This window comes from Chaetodon trifascialis, chromosome 14 (genome assembly GCF_039877785.1).
Source record: "Chaetodon trifascialis isolate fChaTrf1 chromosome 14, fChaTrf1.hap1, whole genome shotgun sequence".
Lineage (NCBI taxonomy): Eukaryota > Metazoa > Chordata > Actinopteri > Chaetodontiformes > Chaetodontidae > Chaetodon > Chaetodon trifascialis.
The window spans coordinates 14,649,995-14,672,982 of record NC_092069.1 but is presented as its reverse complement, the minus strand read 5'-3'; the positions used below and the strand labels follow the sequence as shown (position 1 = coordinate 14,672,982).

The window sequence follows — 22,988 nt, the reverse complement described above, 5'->3', positions numbered from 1 at the left end:
GTGTGTGACACAAAAAATATGGCAGGTTTGAGGGACACCGTCTGTATGTATACGTACGTGCAAGCCTGATCGTCTATGTATATCTGAGCTTGCATGCACAAAACCTCAAACTTAGCTGAATCACAAACTGCCAACCGCGCAGAAGAGTCAGCACAATTCCTTCCTTTTACTTAACAGCACATTGCATCTTGGGAGTTGTGGTTTGTCTGAAGGAGCCTGACTGTGTCGCTGCCTGCGGCCTGCACCAGTGGGACTGGTGTTCCTCACTGATCTGAACCTCATTTATCTCTGTGGCAGAGCTCGTCCTATCCAGCACCGGTCCTCCTGGACCCCTGAACTGCTGACACCACCCCCATCCTCTCTTCCTCCTCCTCTGAGCTCCAGCATGCGGCAAAAATTGTGAGATGTGTTTCATCTGCATATTGATCAGCCTGGCCAAAAGAAGTAGGACCTCAGCACTTCACTGAATACATAATGTAAATAAGTACCAGTTATTCTGCTTAAACTCTCCTGCAATCCTTTAAGGAAAACGTTTCACCTTAAGTAGGTGATTTTCCAGGTAATTAGGTGAATGTGACTGTGCAAAAAAGTCAATACCAACTTTTATCTGAAGAATAAAGAAGAATAAACTAGGAATCCCTTATCCAAAACATGCTGACATAATGTTCAAATCCGCACATCTCAGCCAAATGAAGGTTATTGTGGGGGTGAAGCAGTGCTGAAAGTCAATGAGCTCGCCCAAAAATAAAATGACCCCGTTTTGCTTCTGTCACCCAATAAAAGCGGGCCGTTCTCAGTGTGTGGGCAGGCTTTAGTGCCAGCCAGTTGCAGCGCAGATGGCTAGGCGCTGGGCTGTCTGATGGATCGCTTACATTCAGCGAGGACTGGACCAATGGCGTCGTGGATTGATTGGCCCAAAGGGGCCGTCGGGGAAAGCACTTCCTGTGTGTGTTAATGGACACTCCTAGAGAGGCACTGTGGCGGCTTGTGGCAGGGTGATGGTTGTTTCTCCCCCTCTCTCTCCCCTTCCCGCCCTCTCTCTCTCTCCCCCTCCATTTGCTTTCACTCTCCCAGTTAATCAGAGGAGAGTCAAGAGAGACGAGCTAGGCTTCCCAAGCAGGCAGACTTTCCAGCAGCTTTCTAAACCTACTATACCAAAGCCTTAACAAGACACTACTGTAGCCATGTTTATGGATAATCACTTTATTTTACACGTCCCATAGTTTCCTAGAATAGAACTGTAAACTCATAGGAAGGTCCCTGGAGGACACTTTTTTAATTTTGTGCCAATTTTAAGGAAAATTAAATTTAATTTGACACAACATTAATCTCAACAGTCTCAGAATTTTGTCTTTTTTTCTAAAGCCTACTTGGCGACAAATTATATAGTTCTTTCCTGGAAAGAAATTATGGACCCATTGTTGGTCATTCTTCAATGAATCAACTTGACAACTTTGCTCATCTTTAGGTGAAATTAAAAGTCATAGTTAGTATGGACCTGAGCTGAAAATGCCACTGTCTCTGGCTGCCGCGGATGTGTGAACATGAGTGTGTAAACAAATTTGTACCCGTGTCTGCCCAGCTGCTCCAGTTCAGGCACCGGGGGTCCGTAGGTTTCAACCTGAAGGGGCTTGTACTGGTACAGAGCTTCTTCTATCCTGGGCAGAGGCTGAAGAGACACCGTCTGACGCTAAAGAAGAAAAAGAGAGAGAGAAACAACATTCAACGCAGGACAATAATCTTCATTGTCTTAGTTTCACTGGAAACTATGGCGATGGCACAATCAGGATGACGGCAACAGAAAAAACAATCTGGAAAAGACTTAATGTCAGTCAAAGAGGAGCATGAACAACCACCAGTTCTTGAGCAACTGGTTTGGAAATAGGAGTTCTGTCTGATAACATTTTCCCTTTCGCCAGGTACTCCTGGCTGGCAGAGACACCTAACTTGGACAATGACTGAGCATGTTTTTAACAGTCAACACGCTAACAAAACACGCACAACTATTCATAACGGAAATAAAATAAAGGAGAACTGGGGTTGGGCTGTGTTAGTAGAACATGATCACAGAGTACATTACATAAAACTCCATGTAGCAGAACAGTGACTGGGCATATGTATGACCTGTTATTTACTATTCACAATAAATACTCTGAATGAGTAACCAGTTGCTATCGTAATGTGCATGAGCTGTTTTCTAACGGCATAGATGTGATTGGCATAGACGTCGGGGTATTTTCTCTATAACTGATCTTCAGTCAGTCTGAAATGACAATATGTGTATGTATTTCAACATTGGCATGAGCCACTTTCATCTGTCGTTTAAACTTGTGCATGAGTATGTCTACGGAGAGTCCAGAACTGCTGCTGCTTCCAGAATTGTGGGGGCTGTGCAGCTCTGTAGGACCATTCTGCCCCCAGATTGGGCCACTTACATAGATGCAACCAAGTAAATTTTCTAACTCGCACACTCAGAAAGCTTTGGTTGCAGCCTGGAGCCCTGTATCTGCTATTCTAACCAAACCACAAAAAGACAAATCAACTGATAATTGATAAATGTAGAAGAGAGAGTCAATAATTAATTAAACTTAAATTTGGTATACTGTTGTAAGTGTGTACAAAGTGCTTTGTTTGTGCAATTTGCGTCACATCTGAATGTCACTGAAATTAGGCTAATCCATATGATTGTTAACTTGTGAATGTTACACTGCTGGGTCTCCTACAGTCACAAGATCCGCACTGATTTATAAAAACCCATTTCAGTCCATAACTACTAAAAGTTGCAATTTCAGTCAGGCTGCTCCAGTTCCTAATACTCTTGACCATGGTGTTCGAGAGGGAAACCTGATACCTCTTAAGGACACTGTAGAATTATTCGATTTGGGGCTCTGCCATCGAAGGGGAATTTCCACACAGCGTCAGACCACTGTGTTTTCTCCAGCATTAAAGTAATGAGACTTAGAAGACAAGCCAGAGTCATGAAACAAACCTGGAATTAAAAAGATGATATCTAAACAAACACTGACTATTTTAGAGAGGAGCAAAGGAACTCAGAGACAAAGGAAAGATAAAAAGATAAGGGAGAGAGCGAAGAAAAGAGTGGTGGGGGAGTATAAACAACAGAACACAGAGGGGAGCTGATGAAAACCAAACTAAACGAGTAACATGTGCCCCGCGGCCTCAGACTGCCCGCCCTCACACATGCTTTGGCCCATGCGAGCGCACCCACGGGGAAATAAAGCAACCAACGCTTAGCTGGAAGTGACAAAAGCACCAAGTGATGCACACTGAGACAGCAATGGATTCAGTTTCTTTGCCAAACACAACATGATCGTAATTGTCCTAACCAGGCCGGCATGTAGGACAGTAAAACAAAACAATAACCACACACCAGAAAGGTTTTCTACAACTTCTACTTCAGTGTGTGATTTCCTTCATTTCCCAATAGGGTTGAGCAATATGACAATATGTCTACCATCAGAGATAGTCATAGTGTTGAAACAAAACTGCTGCCATTTGATATCTGTGGTTGCATTAGCCCATTGGAGACAGTGTTGCAAATCAATGAGCAGGACTACTTTATGGCAATTTTAGATTTTTATATAATTTTAACAGCAATGTACCAGAGTACATTCATCCATCAGGTATTGAATTTCCCCATATTGGCTACAAAGACATTCCTTTCTACGTATTTTATCGATGAACAGCTCGAACGAAGTAGATTTTTTAGAAAATGTACAAGATGTATCAATTCTTCGATATAAATCACATATGCTGTGATACAGGATTTTATCCTTTTCACCCAATCCTATTTCCCAGAATGACTTTCAACTACCTTAACAGAACAAGTCTGGACCTGTTGCATTCAGCAGTGGTTTATACTGGCAGTATATTGACAGCATGAGAGTGGGTTTTTCCAGCAAAGAAAGAGTGAGAGTTGGACTCACACGACATGTATTTTGGCAGCAATAACTTGTGAAACTACTGCTTCTGAAATAACTGTTCTGTTCCATGATTGACTGATTTATTTTGATGTAATGAATCAAATCACATCAGTCACATCCTTGACTGTAAGGTATACGAAAACATGACATTTATCCATGTTTAGAAAAAACAGCCGATCAAATAATGGATCCAAGAACAGATGGTGTTTTAGCCCATTGCCTATATCTGCTAAAACTAAATGCTTTAGATTTAGATTGTTGGATTTTACCTTTAAAACACAAAACAATAGAGACACGCTTCTCTGTGGTTTTCCCTCAACCTTTAACCCCAAGGTGCCAGTGATCCCCCATCCTGTCCCATCCATTCATCCAACACAGTGAAGCCCCACCACAGGCTAATGAAACCCAGACCAACCAACCCAAACCCAGGCACTCTCCCTCACTTTCACACTCCTTCAGTCGCTCCATCCATCTTCCTTCAGACTTTCAGCACAGTTAAACTCCCCTACTGCGCCAATCAAAGAGACGCACTGGGATGAAGGGGTGAAGGGAGAAGCAGAAGAAGAAAAGTCTACAACGGTGGAGTGGCAGAGAAAGAAAGCGGCAAATTGGGAGTTGCAGAAAGCTAAAGGGTAGTAAATCAGATTTTTAAGTGACAGACAGAACAGAGCCAACCCCCAGTCTAGAGAAATTTCTGTTGCATTCCTCAGCAAGGGCACCTTGAAAACTGGCAGAGACACATCATTATGAACAAACACGGTATAAGACATGTATACATAAGAAGAGGCTTTGCTCTTCTATATATATAAGAAAACTGAAATAGTAAAATAGTATTTTGTAGTACGTTTAAACTGCTTTGACACAAGACAAAGTGTCTGTCTATCTAATGCATAGCTGCAGCCCCTCGGACCTGCTCTGTCCTCCACAATAATAATGCAGCTTTCAACTTTCAATCATGAACTCATCGCGTCCTATTAAAAGCTTGTGTGAATTACGGCATATGAATGTTGTTTTCCAACTGCTCTGGTGAAAGAAAGAAACAGAAGGAGAGAGGGGACCCCCATCCAGGCCCAGCAGAACAGAAATGGCTAAGGGACTAGGGGCCATTGGAACAACACCACTGAAAGAGCCAACAAAAACATCTGCTGTTTCCATCACGGAGGCCCATCTTTCTACCTACAAAACATTATGTGAGCCCTCGTGACGCTTTCAAGTTTGTGTATAACTGGTATTAAAGACTCGTATAATACCCCTGTGACATTAACATGACACTCTAGGGGCCATCAATCTTAATAAAACCGCAGGGGAAGATGATTTGAGGAAATCACCATCGTGCCAGAGGGAGCAGTCCTCCTTCTCTTGGTCTCGTGATCCTCCTACATCTACCTCAGGTCCGCATAGAGTTATAGTGATCTCCTAATACAAGCTTCAGTTTCTAGGAGTGGACCTGTTTTGAAAGGTCAAGCAAAGCCATCACTGGTGCCTGTCCTCATGTTGGTGGAGGGGACAGGTGTGCTGGCTTGGAAAACCGTTGAGCACTCTACAGCTCCTTGAGGGAAACTGTAGGGGGGGTGGGGGGGCCAACAGGGTTAACCCATCTGACAGAGTGATATGGCAGACATTCGTGTGACTTTTATGGGACAGGGGTCTCATAAAAGTCACATTACTTTTAAGGTAGGAGAGGTCTGCCCCCACGGTGTAGCAGCAACTGTACCAAAGTCTACATTAAAAGCAAGAGACGAATGAGGTCTTTGTCAGAGGTGTTTTTTTTTCCCCAAAAAATTGCTGGTTTAATTTTATGCCAACTACTACTCCTTTGTTTTTGCCATTTGTACTTTTTAATTTTTGTTAAAGACAGATAGTGCTACTCAGTCAAGGAGGAGGTTTTCCAATGTTCTTAATACCAATCATGATCAAAGGCTCATTGGTCAACAGCTCAAAACACAGGTCACCACTGAGAATGCCACCACAAACACATGCTCCACACACACACACGCCCACGCACACACACACACGCGCGCACACACACACACACACACACACACACACACACACACACACACACACACACACACACACACACACACACACAGAGTATGACCGTCAGCACTCTCCAGGCCCCCCATGTCTCCTGACTTTGCAGCTCAGCAGGACACATCAAGGTCGCTTAGAGACTAACCTCTCTCCATCAGCACCTTCCCACATCATCCACAGACACACATGTGAAACCACATTCGCTCACTTGGTTTCCGAGCGTTTGGGGAGCCACAGCCAGCTCAAGCAGAGCTCCAGGGGCAGCGAGGCCCTCGTCACTCATGTACAAAGTGATAATGAGAACAATGGAAAGGGAAACAGTGGTCGGCACTGTATAGGCGATAAAAGTAATGAGCCTAGTTAAGGGCCAGCATAGTGCCATCCCATCCTCAGCCCTCACTTCCACCTTCTGCCCTGGCACTGCCAGTGCTTCTGTATGGATAAAGAGCTTTGGGCTTCCCACTGGCCCACTGAGCAGCAAGTAGCAAGTGTAAAAGCTGCCGCCCACACAGTGCCTCCCCTTGCCTTACAAGTTTAAATATAACTGCCTGACCAGTGGCAGCTGCCCCAGCGCAAAGCCCCTAAAGCTGACAACTCCTTTTTCTGCCGGGCTGGGCTGGTCTGCCCGTGGGCAAGGGTTGCTGAGGCCAACCTAAACAGGGCCAAGCCAGGGGCAGGGGCAGAGGTGTGAATGCCCACATGTGCTGGTGCCAATCAGGGCTGACGGTTCTCTTTACCCCCTGAGCTGACCCCCTCTCCCTAAGCCCCTGGAACTATCAAACTAAATGCCAGCGATCCAATAAAAAGGAAAAAAGGCCAAAGTGCACAGGTTAGGCACTGTCCCACATGAAATCCACCATCATTGTTTTGTGAATGTGTTGTACGTCTAAATGTATAAAGAAAACATTTACACAAAGGACAACACTAATATCTTTGTCTCAAAGGTGTGAATAAGGGAAATGAAAGTAATGCTGAAGATAGTGAGAGTGTGTGGGGGTTGGGGGAGTACATAGCGATCAACCTACCCAGCAAAAACAGGTTAGGCCAGTCTGCCAGAGCAAAGGAAAGCAGAGCTCGGCCTGCGCTGACGAATACGTCTACCAAGCAGAGGTCACTGTAGAGGACAACTTAACCAAGTAAATCAAGCTTGAGCAAACAAGTTCACAGCATGAGCCTGTGTGTGTGAGTGTGTGTACTTGTGTTAGTGTTTTCTGTGGTAGTCTAATTCCACTGCCTAAGTGTAGAATGGAATAAAGCCAGAGAGAACCCGAGGGTATTTCAGCCAGCTACACATCTATGTTTAGGGATAAACTTTCCACCCACATTTGTCTGTGTGAGTTGCACTTTGTTTATGTGCGTGTGTGCCTCCTGCTTTCATTAGATGCCCATGCTGGCCTCGTCAGGTATGTCAGCTGCTGCTGCCGCCTGTGAGGAGTGGATCGGGCCCCAGCAGCGCTGGAACCTTGGACCTTTCATTTAAGATGGCGCTGAAAGCTGCTCCAAGGTGGAGAGATTCCCCATCGGTCAACCGCTTTCAGTAATGGGACACTGTAGCAGCTGAGGACAATCCCCAACCTCACACATAAACTCTTTGACTAGGAAAATGCAATAACTTCATATAAACAAAGCAAGCGTGCTAATAATGACACGACTACTCATGCAATGTTTAAGCCATTCTGCATGTAAAGTCTAAACCTTGCATGTATGGTGTCCACTATAGACATGTTACAATTTAGTCTGTGTGTCATACCCTACAAACATGGGTGCACATAGCTTCTAATCAGGTACTCAGGCGAGTACCAGGAGATGGTGTATGGTATTCACACCATACAGAGCGTGGTTTTAATAAACACAATCTTCCTTGCTGTCCTCTGCTTCAGCTTCCTGCATCGCAGATGATGAAGATGCACCTCCCGGTCCCTGGTTGAGCCTCTGATAAGATGTCTCCATCCACTGGTGAACAGCTATCTTTGGATCAAATGTCTCTGTGGTCATCTCTGACAGGTGAATGTGCTCCTTCTCGCATGCTGCACTGCTCAAAGGCAGTTTAAGACAATTTAATCACAATTTTGATGTAGGAGTGACAATCTGGCATGCTTTATTTAGTATTTGGACCAAGTCATACTCTGAGGACACTGCCAAATGTTTTCCTACTTGTTTTAAGAGCATCCATTCTCTCTGTGTTGAGTCTGTCAAGTTGCAAAGTAGTTTTTGTGATGCTCTCTGAGGCATCGAAGAGCAGCCCCCAAAATTCAGCAGATTGAAACTTTACTCTTAACTAATTGTGCATTATGTGCATTTGCACTTCTCATCAAGATGTACCTCGCATTCACTCTAACTGCTTCAGTAAAGCAAACTCCTCAGCATAGGAAAATATAGGATGTGCGTGTTGACTCTAATGAAATGAACTGAAAACATTATACAGAGTTTGCCGTTGTTTCCCATTCATCTTGTTTAGTAAGTGGGCGAGTGGACTTTTCAGCTTGACTAGATTGTTTGTTAGCAATAGCTTGTGCCACATTCATGTGCTCCTTGCTCTTTTTGTGGTTATCAGATAATGGACGGCTGAAATCCATTGAGCCTGAATGAAATGCACCTGTTTTGTCTGCTTGATGTGGAAGCAGACAACACATCTTGCACCACATTTCAGGGTGCTCATCGTTGGCTTCCAGTCACAGCACTTCTTGGAGCCACTTTTCACCAATAATGTGCACTGCTGCCTATATGGGCCATTCTGCAGAATTGGTTTGAGGCCAGAGTTGGAAACAACCTGAAATAAATGTGTCTTTTCCCCAAAACTATGTATGTAAATTGTATAATATACAAGGTGTACATTTCTAGTATAATTTATGTGCAGATGACCCTCAACATGTCCATGTTTTGCTCTGAGCAGGTGCCAAGTCTGATGACTCTTGTCATCAGACTTGGCACTGGGGCTAGTCTTATGTGTCAGACAACAACAAGCAACCTGTTTAAACAGTGAATAGTTGCCTCCCTCCCACACAGAGAGTCTCTTTTGATATCAGCGGACGTCTATTTTAGAAAGACACTTTATTCTTCAAAGGATGTTTACTCAGACTAGCTAAGGGTGTGCATTTATGTGTGTGTGTGTGCGTATGCACCCGCACATGGGTATGTGTGTCTTGGTTCAATAGAATGCCTACAAAGTGAGGGATTAGTGAGTGATCCCAGACCATTCCTGAGGCAAGACCAGGCCCATCCCACCCCACATCACACCTGGACCGAGACTACTTTCCCTCAGGATCGGCTGATTTCCCCAAGCATCCATTCAACAACATGTTAACACACAACCGGAATAATTAGGATCAGGGTTGGAGTCCCCTTCACCTATTCCTGGAAAATCAGCCAGGCAAAGAGCAGTGCCAGAATGGCTGAAATGTTCCCTTGCGTGTTCCTAGTAAACAACATGACACAACTAGATTCGACATTAGCTCACACTTTAAATAAAGACGGCAGTCATTGGGAAGCTGGGGAAGAATTGGCATCCTCACGTTCCATGGATTGGAAAGCTCAAAGACAGGCAGATATGTCATTCCACCAGTGACGGCTCACCTTGGCCCAGGGTGAAGCAGCTGGCTGAAGTGCTGGTGGGGCAAGTGGTGGTGGGAATGAGTAGGGGTTGTTAGGGACACCGTGAATTTATGACTCCGTGACTGGTGAACTTACACATCACCAAAAACATCCAGATGAAAAAACAAAGGGTCATGAATCAGCCCCCTGTCCATTCATCACTGTCACAATCTGTTTCTCCTTCGTGTACATGCGTCACAACAAAGTATGGACACCGGAGCATACGAACAGTTATTTTGAGCGTCCAGTTATTCTTTAGTTTATTTAGCAATAATTGATATTGTCACCGTCAGTGAAGAGAGGAGCACAAATCGGCTTAAATGTTAAAAAAGGCATATCATGGAAATGTAGCCCAGCTTTAGAAATGTGTTTTTACATTTTCCTCCCCTAATTTCTGCTCAAGAAAAACTGAAATGCTGCTTGGAACAACGGACCACAACCTAGCAGATAAATAAATTCCAGCAATCTGCAGGAATTCACTGCTCTGTGCTGAAACCCCACCAAATCAAACAGAAGTCACTCTTATGGACTCTGAGGTGAAGGGAAATCCAAACCCACACGCTCCCCTGACTCAAGTCTCTCAGTCCAAAACACAGCAGATGCATGGTGAGAGCTCTGCTCCACCAACAGGAGCTCAGGGACGGGAGGATGAAGAGAAATGGGAAGAAAGAAGCAAGGAAAAACAGCCACAGAGGAAGCCAAGAGCAACATAATCATGCTGTTTCTCTCTCCATCAGCAAGTTTAACTTCATGCTGTATATCAAGGGGGTGAGAGTCAGAGCACCACATCCTCCATTTGGATCAATTCAACACTTTTCCACTGGTGGTGGATGAGCCAGTTGTCTCTTTGGGGTTTAATGAGTAAATTAATGTTTTTGTAAAGTCTCTGATTATGACTGCATCAGATAAATTTAACCAAGACCTTTCAAATAGCTATGCCAGTGGAAAACTCACTGAAGTTGACAGGACAGGCCCACAAAGATGGGAAAAGAGAGAGTTGGGTTATAACCGCATACGTCAAAACCAAGCTCCACCTTGAGCCTAGGTGAGTGCTAAGCAGATATCTCTCCCACGCACCACTGAACTGTGGGAAGACAACCATGCCTCATGAGGGTTGTTGGGGAGAAGGTGGGGGTGATGACACAGCCTATCTCATCACAGGAAAATGAAAATAAACTACTGAAAACCTGAACCACAGCCAAATGGAAGGTCTCTCAAGACACGGTGAGCACAAAGCTGCAAGCTCAGAGCGGCCAGAGCCCTGAGCCCACATGCTCTCTCTGTGGGTCCCACCATTCGCCCAGAGGAATGTGATGACATGAGTGAAGGGGTGAGGGCCTGTTCCCACAGTGAAGAAGCACCAGACACGGAGGAACATCCTCCCTTTGAAGGTCTGGGCTGTTATCGTCACTCTACTGTCAACAAGCTCGCCACATGAGGTCTAGATTAGCACTCAACTAAAATCACACCAAGGGCCTTAACTGTTCAGACCTACCTTACCGCCAAAGGATAGAGGTATACAACCATGTGACCTCAACCTACACTTGCTCATTGGAAATAGCTATTTGTTATTTATGGTACATATAGCTTCTTCAAGGTCTTCTGTTACACTGTGCTCATCCTGCTCTAACTTGAAGCAGGAAATCCCAGTCTGACAGGTTGTGTTCAAAAAATGTAGCCCTGTCATTCACTTGAAAGTGGCCACTCTGTTGATGCAGTGGGGGTGTCAATGCAGAGCGAGGAATCCAAAACAAATAAAGGGTCATCTGGCAAAGAAGTCGAATCTAGCCCAACTTATGCACATTCCTGTAGATACCTTTCTAATGTGAACTCTTTATTTCTACTGTTTATCTCAGCATCGCCACAGCAGAGAATTTAATATATGCCTCCGTAATAACCTCCCAGAGTTGTAAAATCATTCAAATGTCCTCTGACACACATTACCAACAACTAGCGATCACCAATCATGGTAATTTTGATTCACTTAGGAAACGGAGGCACAGTTGTCTACATTCAACAAGATGGGGGGGGGTGACCATTCGCAATGATAGATCTTTAATGAGCCACTGGGACCTGAATAAGGAAAATGATGCTTAGAAGTGCATCACTCAAGGGAGAAAATAAAAACACCAAGAAGCTTCAGGCTCAAGAGCCTGTCGCTTTGAATTCATACAGTGAACTGGGGTTCAAAAGCTAATATGCCTGAAGTGTTGTACTCACCATATGGATTCCAGTTGAAAACAGATTCGTAGGTTTGACTGACTGTTTCTGCTGCTCTATCTGCGTCTCCAGCTGGGCAGCACGGACCTTGTGTTGGGCAAGCAAGATGGTGGCAGGAAGTTGAGACTGCTCCTGCATGGAGAAAAATGAGATTTGGGATTTTATGTGAAAGTTAATGTTAGGTGTATGTGACACATGCAAGGAACTGCTTCATCGGGAAGTTGGGAACAGCTGACACCTGCACATGAAGCCTTTCTCCTTTCTTACTGTTGTATGTTGAGAAAAGACAGTCGACCCCCTCACCCCACCCAGACATAACTTGATAACCATAAGCATAGGGGGCTTTCAGGCTAGCTGCCACATTATTGATGCAAGCCATATTAACAAAACCATGGCACTGCAGGGGGACGCTGCTTCAAGTGCACTGCGTCGCCTTCACCTCCATTAAATGCAAGGTCGGACGTTTCAATTTCTCCAGTGGAGTGTTGCCAAGCAGAGAGGTCTAAGAACACAAGCTTGGACGCGTTGTGCACTGAGGAGGTAGGACATTTTTGATAGGGTGGACAGCAATGGCAGGACAGATCAGAGGTGTCTTAGGATTTAACAATAAACCAAAACAGATTTAATGGCTTTCAACATTAATAAGTCCTGGTCTGACAGCAAAAAATTCCCACTTTCACTTCTGTGTGTTACACTTGTTTCAGGTATGCCCTTGACTGAATTTACTTTCTTTATTTGGAGGACACTGCATGATTGATATCTCAGTTGATGAAGATGTGAAAAAAAGTTAAGAAATTTGAGAGAAAAAAAAAACCTGTAGACAAATAACATAAATTCAATGTTTATAAAAGATAAGGACAATAATCAAGAAGTGTTACAAGTTGCCAGTCATGTATTTTATTGATTAGTTACCCACGACTTCAGCAAACAGCAACAGTGAATCTAGATGTATGTGTTAATGTGTTCGTGTGTGAGAGCAGTGAGCAGGGACGTAGAAATGTCAGGGCTCAGGACAGTTCCCTGAGGGGGGTGAAGGGGGGTGGAGCTGATCTCATCTACCTACAGTCAACAGGCCCTGTGCCTTAAAACAAACAAACACACAGCTTAACCTGCTATCTGCAATGGTCCGTCAGCAGCCAGCTCTGCAGGAACAATCACTTCCAAGCCCGCAGATCAACACAATGGAGCCATGAGGCTTTGGAATCACAGAATGAGAACAATGTGGCCTGCAGCACAATGACTGGTAATAAGCTCTTAATGATCTCACAGCCACGAACCCTCAGGCTGAGGGTGTGTGTGTGTCAGACAGGGAACATCTGTCCTAATGTGACTGCTTTTTCCTTCACTAAGCTGCGGACATATGTGGGCATAAACACACATGTAACATGTGTTTCTCACCAGTTCATCCAGCAGAGCTTGCTTGTTCTTCCTCTTGGCCTGGAGCTGCCTCTGCTCCTCCTGCAGCACCTCCAGTCTGCGTTGCTCATTGCCCTGCTGCTCCAGCAACAGCAGCTCCTCCAGCTCCTCCTGCTCTCGTGTCTGAGGAGCGCAGGAAAGAGAGCACGGATGTTGGAAAACCACATGTCCCGTCTTTGACCACACGGCTGAATCACCACCAGCCCAAGTGATGGTACACTGTACTTGACCCTCCACTTGTACTTCACCAGGTAGGGGAATAAGCAAAAAGAAGTGTCCTCCAGTGTTGATTTTAGCACCAAAATCTCAACATTAATGCAGGTATTACGCAGGTGTGAGAAAATATACTTGATACGTACAAGTTTAGCCTTATTCCTCTGGATGATATCTCGGTTCTCCCGCTGGTACTGTTCCATCTTCAGCTTGGTGTTCTCCACATCAACGTTGTTTGTCAGATTATACACTACACAGAAAAGACACAAACCATTCACACTCACTTGACTCAGGCCAGCTGTGTGAAGGTGAGAACGGCGCATGGAGCTGAGCTTCTCTCTCAGCTCTCCTTGATCCTTTACACAACTTATTCTGTCATTTTTCATGTGGACAACCCAGTGCGAAACTATGAATGTCTTCCAGTAGAGATTGTCTGAATGTGTGTGCTCCCCCTCCTCTCTAGGACAGCCAACCGTTCACCCTGCTTTCAACAATAGCTTTATGGTGTTCCATTATGAACTCTTTTAATTGGTCAGAAAACGTTGCTCGACCTGGTTCTGACCGAGTTTACCCTGGCCTCTAACTTCTTTGACCCAAGAGACCCTTTTGTGGGTCCATCATCACAATGTCATGTTGTGACGACAAGCACAGCTCGAAGCTAGAACACGATTCTCTTAAGTTATGGTCATGATCCAGGAAAATAGTATAAAATGAGGTACAAGACTTTCCCATTTCATGGAATAGTGCTGCCTTAAAAATGCCATCTGGCAATTCAATATTTCTCTCAACCTCAGTACAATCCAGTAGATTCTCAGTGGCCTACTGGAATGAGTAGTTACAGAATATACACATGAAGGCTGTTGTCAAACTGGAAAAAAATGTCTTGCTTCAACGTTGCTTAAGGGGACATTTCCAGAGAGTTTTTAGGGTTTAAAAGGTTAAAAAAGATCACTGGTGCAAATTCCAAGCACCAAACTTAAGACCTAGACCACAGGAGCTGTTCTGCCTTCTGTTAAAAGCTAAAAACCGTCATTGCTTTGTATGAACTGGACACTGTTAGTGTCTGTCTTCCTGGCCCCGCCCTCCCTGTCCCACCTGGCCCGTAGACTTTATGTTTGGATGATGTCATACTCATGAAAAATTGAATGTATGTAAGTGTAAAATGGACAACGTATCACTGAGGTGCCGGCCAGTTCATGCCACTGATACATATGCAGCTCTCTTAATACACCCATGCTAATAGCACATGGTGGGTTGTTAGTCCTGATGTATTGACACTGGCAGAGCTATTTCCTGATCCATGCCATGCTAATGCCTGTAAAATCTCCATGTACAGCCAGAGTGAAGGACCTAGGCTCCTACCTATGTCCTCCACTTCCTCCAGGTAGTCATTATAGTCTCTCAGGCTGGAGAAGTCAACATCTCTCTTATTGTATCTGCAGAGAAAGAACAGAACAGATGATGCAAATAGTAAAACCTGATGAAAGCAAATATGCACTGACATTAATAGCCTCCATTAAATCAACCATTTTATAATACCATGTCTGCATACTGCCTAATAGACACACATTAGATGTCAATTAAGGGGCTATTAAAGAACAGATGAGAGGGAGAGAGAGAAGGCAGGGAGGGGCTGAGAAGTAAAAACCTGGCAGGGAAAGAGCCTTCCCGTTTGAGCCCCCCCCGGGGAGACTCATTGTCTACAAAACAAACAGTGTAATGAGAAAGACAAAGGTGGCTTAAGAAGTGGGAGGAGGCATGAAATGACACATAAACACGCAGGGACGCACCCCTCGCCCTCCCGATCCCCCTCACTCACATCTTCAGCACCTTCTTGCGAATCTCCACCTCCTTATCTACGGTCGGGTCTTCGAAGAGCTGCACGCGGAAGTTGCTCTTCCTCAGGGGCGTGTCGCACTGAACGCAGTTACCCGAGCCGCGCACAAACAGCATCTCCACACAGTTCTCGCATCTGCGCGGGAGGGGAGACGACAAAACAGAACACACCATCAAGATGAGATGGACGTTTCCAGAGGTGACCCTCCCAGGCAGGCTTGAGGGTCAGCTGTGTATGCGTGGGCGTATGTGGCTGCTGAAATACATTTTTCCTCAGAGTAAAGCAAATCTGTGTTTTTTCTGTCTGTAAGTTATCATCAGGCGCAGTGGGTGATCATGGGGCACATGAATATTTCCTCTAAGTGCTCAAAGATGGCTGGAATTATGATTGGAATGTCGATTAGGCTGCCTCCAGCTCTCAGACAAGAGGAAATTAGTCTGACACCCCATCAGTGCAGTGTCTGTCTACACTGGAAAAACATTTGCTTTATTGTTATTTCAACAGACCTCAGTCATTCTGCCACGTTGCATAATATGATAAAATCCAGCTCAGTAATTCACAGTGTAGTCTATCATTATAAGAATGGACTAAATCTTACGTAATTTAGGAAAAGCAAAGAAGTACAGATGGACAACTGCAGCGTTTTGTGTATTCTTTACTTCACTGGTAAATTTATTGATGATGATATTGATGAATTATTTGCACTTAAGGCTTTAACGTAACATTAAGAAACCTCAGCATGTCCACTTGCAATTCCAACGTTTCTCCCTATTCTGCCAGAAAAATTTCATTATTATTCCTGACACGGTGCCTGAGTGAAAGGACGCTGCATTGTGGACAACTTTAAGCTGCATTTTAAATACCATGGAAATCTAGGCAATTATTGATCGAAGTATCTACTGTAAATCTGTTTAATGGATATGATTACTTTCCAAGACAAAATATGTAGCAGTTCAGCACAGTCATGATGAGTTTTTCAGACGGCCTTCAGTTCCTCATATAAACACCCATGAATCACAATGCTCCTCGGTCAAGAGCACGCCTCTCCACCCCTGAACAAAAAGGCAGAAACACTCAGATAACATTGGGGAATTTCAGGTAAAGCCCAGGTTCAAACAGGAAGGTTTACTTTATGCACCATCATGACGTGACTCCATGGCAACCAGCAAACCTACCTGAGGGCACAACCCTGAGCTCAGCCATCAATCACACCTTTATGCAGGTAGGCGTTTACCCATCAGTCACACTCAAGTGAGGAGTGGACACTGAAGACAATGGGAATGTTGCTAAATCTCTCCTGATGGGATGGAGGGCCTGGATAAACGTTTGCACAGTACACTCTTTTAATTAAGTCTCTGTGGAGCTTTATTTCCACAGGAATTCACCTTCCCGCTTGTGACCACCTTCACAAAAATGGACAACATCTGGTTTCCAAATGTCACTATCTGCTTTTGAGTCCTGACAGTTCTCATAATAAAAATCGCAAAGTTGATGGGAAAAAGTCAGATTTTTCACCTTACGTCACTGACGGTATAGTTGAGTCATTTCTTTCCAAACTCAAGGCCTGGGGTTTTGACACTAATGCCTAGTCAAAACCTCTCCGGGGGATAGAGCCTATTAGAACAATCATGACAGAGTCATCATGCAAGACATTTTGCCCCATCAGCAGCATTCAAAATGAAAAAGCAGTTAAAAAGGAAACTGCAGAGCCACAGAGTTTCGCTGTTTACGTCTAGCATCTCAGATATGGGTCAAATAAACCCAACCTGCCAAGCATGACGCCAAGCCTTCACAGTCACACAACAAGCAAGTACAGCTTTGATGAGGCATTGCTGGGGACTATCTTACAAACAAGTCAGTTGAGCTTGGCGTAGATGAAGCCACAAAATAAAAATGCAAGCTGAGCGGTGGACTGAAACATCTGCGCTGTCCAGTTGGTGCTTCAGAGCACAAGGAGCTCCTGCTCAAGTGCACCCTGGAAGAGGCAGATGTTCACTGTGGCCCCAGGCCACAGGAGATGTATAGGCCTGGCCATATGGAGGTAGATGGAGGGATTCAGCTTGTTTCCACAGGCCCACAAAGAGTCCATTCATCAACATGGGGTAAGGAGAGGGGCGTAGCTTGCCCCCTGCCCCATAAATGGACCACACAACAGAACCCTCCAAAGGGGAAATCCTGTGTAACTCTAGAGCAAAGAGGTGAAGATAAAAAAAGGGAGGGAGGAGACCTTTCAAGTCAATTTGCCATCTTTCTTCTAAAATGTGACTTGGTGGCCTTTTGCAATTTGTAATCAAAGGGGGACTCAGAAATCTCCAGCCAAGGCTACGCTATATTGCTTTGCATACTGAACAGACATTTAAGTGAGCCAACAGATCTCTTGCAGCTTGCCATCTCTGTGTCCCTGGGCTGTTGTCGCTGGCTGAGTACTCCTTACTCCTCCCTCTCTCACCTGTCCTGCTCAAAGCTCCAGGCTCCTATCTTTCCCATCTGCAGCTGTCAGCAGGTCAAAGGAGGGGGTGGTAAGAGGAGGGTAAACAGGGTCCTCCTGGCTCAGCAAAGAGGCCTCCACAACACCACCACCACCACCGCCCCTTGGTGACATTGCCTGCATCTTTGCCACCTCACACAAGACAGAACAGAAACAACATAGCACTATAAACAGACCAGAGCTGGATTCACTTGTTTCTGCCAAAAAGCTGATGATCTTCACAGAGCTGGCTTTGTGTCAAATTTAAACCCGCTATGACACTCTGTCCTGTCTTGTGACCTACAGTACCTGCAGCAGCACAGTCAAAAAATGCTGAGGCCCAGGAGTATGAGTGCTTACGCAGGAGGCTAGCATAGGCTAATCTTAGATTAGGTGTGCTTTGTCGAGAAGTAAAAAGGGCAGAGTCACAGGTTTCAACATTTCCAAATGATCATTTCAATGTTCCTGAAAATAAAAACGGGATCTAAAAAATTTTACTGATACTGTGGAGAAATACTGTGGAGAATCACAAGCTAGTGGAACAGATGCTAACCCTGAGGTAGGGCTGAGGCTAGGCTCCCTATTAGCAGCAAAGGCAGCACAATCAATCTTAAGCTTGTTAATTGGCTGTCTTGCCACATGGAAAGTGTTGGATTCTCACTGAAAGAACAACATTTAGATATTTTGGGGAAAAATGCTTATTCTTATTCTTTCTAAGTCTTAGAGAAGATTGGCACCACTCTCCTCTCATGTTAAATACATGGCTACAGCCTGGAGGCAGACAGCTTAGCTTGGCATAAAGACTGGAAATTGGGTGAGTCTGCCTCTGCCAAAAGATTACAAAATTTGCCAACTAGCTCCTCTAAAGCTTGCTTATTAATATGTTATAGTTTTTTTTTTTTTAATCTGTATAGCAACTGAACTGGAAAAACAACAAGTTCCTGTTTGGGGGGGGGGGGGGGGGGGGTGTTACAGGTGCTGCTAAGCACATTTTGTTTTGCCTTTGAACAAAGACAGACTACCTGTTTCTCCCTGCTTCCAGTCTTTAAACTAAACTAGTGTGTGTATTTCCAAAATTTCCATGTATCTATGGAGAGCTTTTATTACTGGGACCATCCAAAAAACACCCAAAAATGCTTTTTCCGCTTGACTACTGTGCATCAACTGAGAACATAAAACTACAAGGTACAGGAAAACTAGCTTCTACTTAATGAGGTGTGACTGTAGTATAGAGGGTGGACTCCTCTAATCCCCACCGTATGCTGAAGCTACTGTCGTCTGTGCCTGACTGTGCCCAGTGTCAAATGCCAAAGGACACGGGCCCGGTGTCATTGTGCAAGGGTAATAAATAACAACCATCAAATGCCCCCGGTGACAGGGATACAAAATGTGCTGTGGTGGGGTTTAAATTTAGATGCATGCTAGAGGTGGAGAAGCTCAATACTGCATTGCATCGCCGGGGCAGGGAGCCTGGTCAGTCCAGACTGGAATGGCCACTCGACCAGGCCAAGGTGGAGAGCGGTTTTCAATTAATGAACCAGTGCAGAGTCCAACTAGGGCTACAGCTAATGACTAAATTCAGCATTGATTATTTAATGCCAATTTGAATCATTTAGCCTATATTCACAAGACAGAGAAAAAGATACCCACTGCAGTTTTCCAGAGCTCAAGGTGACATCTTCAAATCACCTGTTTTATCCAACCGAGCCCAAAACTCAAAGCGATCTATTTTTAGTGATTAGAAAACAGAGAAAAGGAGTGAATTCTCATATTTGGGCTGGATCCACTTAATGTCTTGCCTCTTAAACAATGACTAGATTATTAAAATTATTGTTGGTTGGTTTTCTGTTTCTAAAATCAAGTACTGTAAATGGATAGCATGGCTGGTTATGTCAAACTTTACATAAGAAATGATAATAAACTGCGCTAAGACTAAAAGGACAGATTTGAGTCTGGGGCTTTCTCTTTCCCTGCAGAGAGCAGAAACCAAGAATTGCACTTGGTATATAGAATGATGCATCTTTACACTTATTTCTGTTAGCTAGTCGTGGATTTGAGCATGCATCGACATTCTGTATGTATATGTACATGCTGCCTTTCTAATTTAAAAATTGTAATATTTCCTTTTCTTTCCTAGGCACTATTTCTACATAGAGTCGCTGCTTACACCAAATGGGAAATCAGTAACTGTGAAATTGAAACACATTGCTCACACCACAGTGCAAGTCTCCGTATCCACCGACTCTTGAGGAAGCCTTGCAGCAAACAAAACGCCAAATGATATCAGTGATGAAAATACTAATACAGTTTGAGAGTACAGCAGTTTCCAAGTGCTGCATTAATTCACTGTCGCACCGGCTCTGAGGAACAAATCCAAGGTGACCTGGGCTAGGACATCTCTCCAAATTGCTTCATTGCAGAATCATTTTAATTTTCTGTGTGTAGCCCTGCATCCAGACAGAGGCGGTGAGTTATGAGCTCACTGACCTGATGACAAAGCACGGCCACTTCCTGATGGCACGGTCAATAAACAGACAGGGTCGAAAAAAATATGCTCTCATCAGGCCGCCACTGCCACTGAATGGAGCTCTTCTTTTAAATGACCAGCTCTTTAAACAGATGACAAGGCTGAATTTTGGAAAATGCACCACAAACATGTTTTACTGCGTACTGACACGAAGATGACACACAATCAAAAGAGTAGCGCGGTGTTCAATAGGATTAGTGTAGACTGGTAATTTCTATGAAAAGAACACAAAGAGAGCAAATAAAAGCTAATAATAAAAGCAAAGACTTACATTTCTTTGTTTTACATACTATAAATCAAATTAACTCAAAATTTTGTTACTGATTTTCTGTTTCATGAAAAAGTACAAATCCCACCAGGGTTACACTGCAGGTAGAGCTGATCTAACTGACCCACCACAGCCACACCTACCACTGGTGGTTTAGTAGATAAGCAGGTGCTACAGACGTTTAGAGATCAGATGTTTAAGTTTATTTATGAAGATGTAAGGGTTATGTTTAGGTTGCATTTTTAATGGTTCAGGTTAGGTCCATGTATGGTCTGGGATGAGTTCTGTCTCTCAGTTCAGGACAGAAAGCATATCAGTCACACTGTGATGATGCAGTGCAGTCATAGCGTAGGTTACATTGTATTTGTCCCTTTATGCTGACCTTTTCTAAACATGATATGGTTTAAGCTTCAGCACATATAGAGTTGCACTGGCAATTTCTATTAAATTTTATTCCATTTTATTTTATTTTATCTATTTACTATTATTGTTGCAGTAACTGAACTGTGCATCCCCCTCATATCACTGCATGCTTTACCACGTACTTCTGTGCACGTGAAAAATAAACATCCTTGAATCCTCTTCTACCAGTCTTTAAAGAGAGGCACAAACAGGCAGTGCAGGCCAGTTAAAAAAGGACCAGAGCAGAGTTAATAAGAGCTGACTGCCTGCCATGTTTATTAACAATGTCCAGAAAGACTGACTGACTGCTGTGCAGGGCTAAAAACCCATCTATGAACTGGGAGCTCGCCGGTTGATGCTATCTTTAGTCTCAGTTAACAGTATTAATATCATGTTACCAATAAGAATGTGGTGATTCTACCCAACAGGAAGTCGTAAATTTCAAATTCCTTTATTGACAACATCGCAGCTCAACAAACGGCTGGCTGTTAGCTAAAAAGCTCGTGACGCTTAAAACATGTTTCCAACGTCTTTTGTCCGTTAATGTCCAACTATTGAGATTTAGAGGACGAAATAAAGCTAATTTGGGGTTTTCTTGTGTTCGTGTGTGTCTGTTTGCACAGTTTGAAGTAAAAACGTCGTCACTCTTGTTTTTCTTTAGCTGTCAGATGTAAATACTCACAGCGTGTGGCCGCAGACGTTCACCATCAGCTTCAGCGACGGGTTTCTGTATTTGGTTGTTTTGCATCTCGGACACCCCTGGTCGTCCATTTCTGTCGGCGTAACACGAAATAAAGAAGCTTGAGAAAAATGTCAACAACTAGCGGTTCTCCTGTCACTTTCAAGGCAGCGAACCGCTGCGTTACACAGAATGCGGTCCGACGGGAAACGTCACTAAAAGGAGTAGTTCCTGTGTAATGACAACCTCTGTGTGGTCACACTGTGCTGCTGGCTCATCCAGGGGTCCCCCAGGAGTCCCAGAGGGTCTGAGGTAAAAATGCTGAGTGGTTTATTTTCACTCATCCACACAAAGGTTGTATTTAGAGAGGATGTATAGAATGGTTGTTTTGATTATAGGTTTCACTGTCTCCTCTGTGCAGTACCATATAGATTACTCCCATACATTCCTTAATGTAAGCCTGCACTGAAACGTAATTAAAGCCAAAAACCTCCCCAGATGTTATTCCTCAGGGCGTCTGACGTCATATATTTTCTGCTTGAATGTGGAACTGTTTGGATAAATAATTCACCAAGGATGATGGATAGATCACGTGGTTATTATCTTATATTAGCAATGTATGATGAAGACAGACTAGGTGTATTATGATATAATAGGAATAACACACTAACTTCAGGGCAGGCAGCCGTACATTTAAATTCACTCTTTTCAAAAGCTATACATATATTCTAACACAATTGATCAAAGCCCAGGCCTATCTTATGTGTCATAATGATTTATTGACTATGAATAAATATCAGTAATTGATCAGACAAAAAGGTGGTCCACTAAGTTAGACTCCAGTGTCCCATTTGACTGACAATTAGCATTTGCAAGTGACAAAAAAGATTTTGTCAGGATAATGCTGCAAGACTAATATACTGTTTGTTTTTACAGATTTAGATGTGCTTTTCAGGGTATTACTAATCCTCATTTTGAAGGCGTTAATATCTTGTTATTTGAGATCATATTCATGGAAGAATATATAGACGGAGATGCTGCTTTGGAGGTCTGAGAAATGTGAAAGGTGAAAAGAAAACTTGAAGCTTTTTTACTTTCTGGAGAACAAAAATATCACAACAGGTATACTTTATGACATAATAGAAATGTCCAGAATGTGAATTGTGAATGTGATGTCGGTTTCTACATTGATCTGACATTGCTTATTGGGATCATTATGTATTTGCTGTGACTTGCTGTGTGAGGGGCTTCTGAGAGACAAGCTGGCAAGATTCACTCCTCATTCTACTGTAATGGGTCTGTACTGAAAGTTTAAAATGACTCCATGTGTAAAAATGTTGCTTTTTAGAGGCTGGATCTTTAATAACTATCAAAACTTAAGATATGTGAT

General features: G+C 43.8%; 1 protein-coding gene across 1 annotated transcript in view; it reads right to left on the bottom strand.

The window, feature by feature from the left end:
• The window catches only part of mnat1 (MNAT1 component of CDK activating kinase), a 32,452-nt gene extending 10,653 nt beyond the window's left edge, over nt 1-21,799 (bottom strand). Inside the window, exons 1-7 of the mRNA XM_070980058.1 lie at nt 21,602-21,799; nt 15,238-15,390; nt 14,781-14,854; nt 13,565-13,668; nt 13,188-13,328; nt 11,790-11,921; nt 1,569-1,690 (exon numbers count right to left, since the gene is read on the bottom strand). Coding sequence (XP_070836159.1) covers nt 1,569-1,690; nt 11,790-11,921; nt 13,188-13,328; nt 13,565-13,668; nt 14,781-14,854; nt 15,238-15,390; nt 21,602-21,690 — 815 coding nt within the window. The 5' untranslated portion in view covers nt 21,691-21,799. The remainder of the gene's footprint in view (nt 1-1,568; nt 1,691-11,789; nt 11,922-13,187; nt 13,329-13,564; nt 13,669-14,780; nt 14,855-15,237; nt 15,391-21,601) is intronic.
• Between the last annotated feature and the right edge of the window lie 1,189 nt (nt 21,800-22,988).